This window comes from Oncorhynchus gorbuscha, linkage group LG20, assembly GCF_021184085.1.
Source record: "Oncorhynchus gorbuscha isolate QuinsamMale2020 ecotype Even-year linkage group LG20, OgorEven_v1.0, whole genome shotgun sequence".
In the NCBI taxonomy this organism is placed as follows: domain Eukaryota; kingdom Metazoa; phylum Chordata; class Actinopteri; order Salmoniformes; family Salmonidae; genus Oncorhynchus; species Oncorhynchus gorbuscha.
Genome location: NC_060192.1, coordinates 36,928,325 through 36,933,324, shown reverse-complemented (window position 1 = coordinate 36,933,324; position 5,000 = coordinate 36,928,325). Strand labels below are relative to the sequence as shown.

Sequence of the window (5,000 nt, the reverse complement as noted above, 5' to 3'; positions counted from 1 at the left end):
GAGGGAAGGAGAGAGAAAGGAGAGAGGGATGGATAGAGAAAGGAGAGAGGGAAGGAGAGAGGGATGGAACGAGCAAGGAAGAGGGAGGAGAGAGGGATGGGAGAGAGGGAAGGAGAGAGGGATGAGGAGAGAGGTCTATTAGTAAGGGGGAACAGGGTAGAAGCAGGATCACACACGGAGGAACTGAGGGTGGTTTCAGACCCAGAGGTAAGGAGGGTTGGTAGGGTTGCAAAATTGCAGGAATATTCCAAACTGGATTTCTGAAAAACGGTGAAATTTATGAACATTCTGCAGAATTTTGCAACAGAATTAAAGGAACAGGGTTGGAGTTGAGTCTCTCTCTCTGCCCCAGAGTAGACTGGCTCCCAGGAGGGTGGAGACATTCAAAGACAACCGAACCACTAGCCTGTAACCTGGATTGTATTCATTAGGGCACACCATAGCAAAATGTTTTTAAAACGTTCTTCAATGGAGTTTTAAAACAAGCGGTTCTACTGGACAAGTCCAGGTGGTCCTGTTTCTGTGTGTTTTCTTCCATTTGGTTCCTAATGAACAACACCCTGCTGACATTGTACTAATGTGTGTGTGTGTGTGTTGTCTCACCAGGTGCATGGCAGAGGAGCGAGGGGGGTGTGGCTCGATCAGCAGCTGGGATGGAGTCTGACCACATGTCTGGATCTGGGTCTCCATCAACTAGGGGGGGGGGAGAGAAAGAGAGAGAGAGAGAGAGAGAGAGAGAGAGAGAGAGAGAGAGAGAGAGAGACAGACAGACAGACAGACAGACAGACAGACAGACAGACAGACAGACAGACAGACAGACAGACAGACAGACAGACAGACAGACAGACAGACAGACAGACAGACAGACAGACAGACAGACAGACAGACAGACAGACAGACAGACAGACAGAGAGAGAGGGATAGAGAGAGAGATAGATAGAGAGAAAGAGAGGGTTAGCGAGCGAGAGGGAAAAAGGGAGAGACAGAGAGAAAGAGGGAGAGAGAGAGAGAGAGAGAGGGAGAGAGAGAGAGAGAGAGAGAGAGAGAGAGAGAGAGAGAGAGAGAGAGAGAGAGAGAGAGAGAGGGAGGGAGGGAGGGATAGATAGAGAGCGAGCGAGACAGAGAGAGAGAGGTAACAAGATCGCTGTAATGACATAACTAGAATGAGATTCTAGTTCTATGGCTGTAATATATAACAGAATCCTTGATTGAAACAATGACAAAGCGTTTTGTGGAAGCACTCTCCAATTCATAGACAGAGGATGAAATCACAATCATAATGAAATCACAATACCCCATAATGACATCACAATACCCCATAATGACATCACAATACCCCATAATGACATCACAATACCCCATAATGACATCACAATACCCCATCATGACATCACAATACCCCATCATGACATCACAATACCCCATAATGAAATCACAATACCCCATCATGACATCACAATACCCCATAATGAAATCACAATACCCCATCATGACATCACAATACCCCATAATGACATCACAATACCCCATAATGACATCACAATACCCCATAATGACATCACAATACCACATAATGACATCACAATACCACATAATGAAAAAGGAAAAACGGGTTTTTAGAAATTCTTGCAAATTTATTACAAATAAAAAAACTGAAATATTTTTTTTATTTACCTTTATTTTACTAGGCAAGTCAGTTAAGTACACATTTTATTTTCAATGACAGCCTAGGAACAGTGGGTTAACTGCTTGTTCAGGGGCAGAACGACATATTTGTACCTTGTGAGATCTGGGATTTGAACTTGCAACCTTTCGGTTACTAGTCCAACGCTCTAACCACTAGGCTACCCTACCCTTTACTCATTACATTGTTGAAGCGCATTTGGCAGCAATTACAACCTTGAGTCTTCTTGGGTATGACTCTACAGCTTGGCACACCTATATTTGGGGAGTTTCTACCATTCTTCTCTGCAGATCCTCTCAAACTCTGTCAAGTTGGATGGGGAGCGTCGCTGCACAGCTATTTTCAGGTCTATCTAGAGATGTTAGATTGGGTTCAAGTCCGGGCTCTGGCTGGTCCAGTCAAGGACATTCAGAGACTTGTCCCAAAGCCACTCCTGCGTTGTCTTGGCTGTGTGCTTAGGGTCGTTGTCCTGCTGGTAAAGGTAAACCTTCGCCCCAGTCTGAGGTCCTGAGCTCTCTGGAGCAGGTTTTCATCAAGGATCTCTCTGTACTTTGCTCCGTTCATCTTTCGGTGATGGGGGTCGGTGATGTGCTTTTTACTGAGTGGCATCCGTCTGGCCACTCTACCACAAAGGCCTGATTGGTGGAGTGCTGCAGAGATGGTTGTCCTTTTGGAAGGTTCTCCCAACTCTGGAGCTCTGTCAAACTGACCATCGGGTTCTTGGTCACCCCCCTGACCAAGGCCCTTTTCCCCCGATAGCTCAGTTTGGCCGAGCAGTCAACTCTAGGAAGAGTCTTGTTGGTTATACACTTCTTCTATTTAAGAATGATGGAGGCCACTGTGTTCTTGGGGACCTTCAATGCTGCAGACACAATCCTGTCTCAGAGCTCTACTGACAATTCCTTCAAACTCATGGCTTGGTTTTTGCTCTGATATGCACTGTCAACTGTAGGACCTTATATAAACAGGTGTGTGCCTTTCCAAATCATGTCCAATCAATTGAATTTACCACAGATAGACTCCAATCAAGTTGTAGAAACATCTCAAGGATGATCAATGGAAACAGGATGCACCCGAGCTCCATTTCAAGTCTCATAGCAAAGGGCCTGAATACTTATGTAAATAAGGTATCTGTACGAAAGACTATTAAGAGTAACTATTACTTATGTAAATAAGGTACTTCGGTTTTTAATTTTTAACACATTTGCAAAAATTTCAAAAAAACTATTTTCACTATGTCATTATGAGGTACTGTGTGTAGATTGATGGGGACACGTTTTTATTTAATCCATTTTAGAATAAGGCTGTAACGTAACAAAATGTGGAAAAAGTCAAGGGATCTGAATACTTTCCGAAAGCACTGTACATCATTCAAGTCCAAATATGGAAGTAGCACCTAAGGATTTCTAGGCAACTAAGGATTCTAACTAAGGATTCTAAACTAAGGATTCTAAGTTTCTAAGCAACTAAGGATTCTAACTAAGGATTCTAACTACGGATTCGAAGTTTCTAAGCAACTAAGGATTCTAACTAAGGATTCTAACTAAGGATTCTAACTAAGGATTCTAAACTAAGGATTCTACGTTTCTAAGCAACTAAGGATTCTAACTAAGGATTCTAACTAAGGATTCTAAATAAGGATTCTAACTAAGGATTCTAAATTAGGATTCTAACTAAGGATTCTAAATAAGGATTCTAAATAAGGATTCTAACTAAGGATTCTAAATAAGGATTCTAACTAAGGATTCTAACTAAGGATTCTAAATAAGGATTCTAACTAATGATTCTAACTAAGGATTCTAAATAAGGATTCTAACTAAGGATTCTAAATAAGGATTCTAAATAAGGATTCTAAATAAGGATTCTAACTAAGGATTCTAAATAAGGATTCTAACTAAGGATTCTAACTAAGGATTCTAACTAAGGATTCTAAATAAGGATTCTAAATAAGGATTCTAACTAAGGATTCTAAATAAGGATTCTAAACTAAGGATTATCTAAAGTCCAGCCTGTATAATAACTCTTCTAACAAATGTGTATCATCAACACGTTGTAACATAGTGACGTTGTGTTATCACATCCCGTCATCAATGCCCTGTGACCGTTGTTGTGTCGTCATGGCGAGAGCCAGGTGACCTACCTCCCGCTGTGCGGGGTCGGTGATGGAATCCAAAGTGACAGAGCCCTCGTAGGACAGGAAATGGAAGACATTGAGAGCTCGTACAGCCTCCGGCCCTCGCTGCTTATAACCAAATATCAGATCTATCCACTGGTGCAGCTGGCACGACACAAACTCACTCTCCAACGCCTAGACAGAGGGAGGGATGGAGGCAGAGAGGGGGAGGGAGGTAGGTAGGTAGGTAGGCAGAGAGGGGGAGGGAGGGATGGAGGTAGGTAGGCAGAGAGGGGGAAGGAGGGGGAGGGATGGAGGCAGAGAGGGGGAGGGAGGTAGGTAGGTAGACAAGGAGAGGGAGGGAGGGATGGAGGCAGAGAGGGGAGGGAGGGAGGTAGGTAGACAAGGAGAGGGAGGGAGGGATGGAGGCAGAGAGGGGGAGGGAGGGAGGTTGGTAGACAAGGAGAGGGAGGGAGGGATGGAGGCAGAGAGGGGGAGGGATGGAGGTAGGTAGGTAGGCAGAGAGGGGGAAGGAGGGGAGGGATGGAGGCAGAGAGGGGGAGGGAGGTAGGTAGGTAGGCAGAGAGGGGGAAGGAGGGGGAGGGATGGAGGTAGAGAGGGGAGGGAGGTAGGTAGGTAGGCAGAGAGGTGGAAGGAGGGGGAGGGATGGAGGCAAAGAGGGGAGGGAGGGATGGAGGTAGGTAGGTAGGTAGACAAGGAGAGGGAGGGAGGGATGGAGGCAGAGAGGGGGAGGGATGGAGGTAGGTAGGGAGGAGGGAGGCAGGGAGGGGGAGAGAGTGAGGGATAGAGGTAGGGAGGAGGGAGGGTGGGAGGAGGGAGGGGGAGGGATGGAGGTAGGGAGGAGGGAGGGGAGAGGGCGAGGGATAGAGGTAGGGAGGGAGGGAGGGAGGTAGGTAGGTAGGCAGAGAGGGGGAGGGATGGAGGAAGGGAGGAGGGAGGCAGGGAGGGGGAGGGATGGAGGTAGGTAGGTAGACAGAGAGGGGGAGGGATGGAGGTAGGTAGGTAGACAGAGAGGGGGAGGGAGGGGGAGGGATGGAGGTAGGTGGTAGGGAGGAGGGAGGCAGGGAGGGGGAGAGAGCGAGGGATAGAGGTAGGGAGGAGGGAGGGAGGGAGGAGGGAGGCAGGGAGGGGGAGGGAGGGGGAGGGATGGAGGTAGGGAGGAGGGAGGCAGGGAGGGGGAGG

At 46.9% G+C, this 5,000-nt stretch overlaps 1 protein-coding gene across 1 annotated transcript in view; it reads right to left on the bottom strand.

Moving 5' to 3' along the window:
* LOC124006827 (neurobeachin-like) overlaps positions 1–5,000 on the bottom strand; it is a 121,104-nt gene that overhangs the window by 7,399 nt on the left and 108,705 nt on the right. The window contains 2 exon segments of the mRNA XM_046317007.1: positions 604–693; positions 3,825–3,992. Of these exon segments, the coding sequence (XP_046172963.1) occupies positions 604–693; positions 3,825–3,992 (258 nt within the window).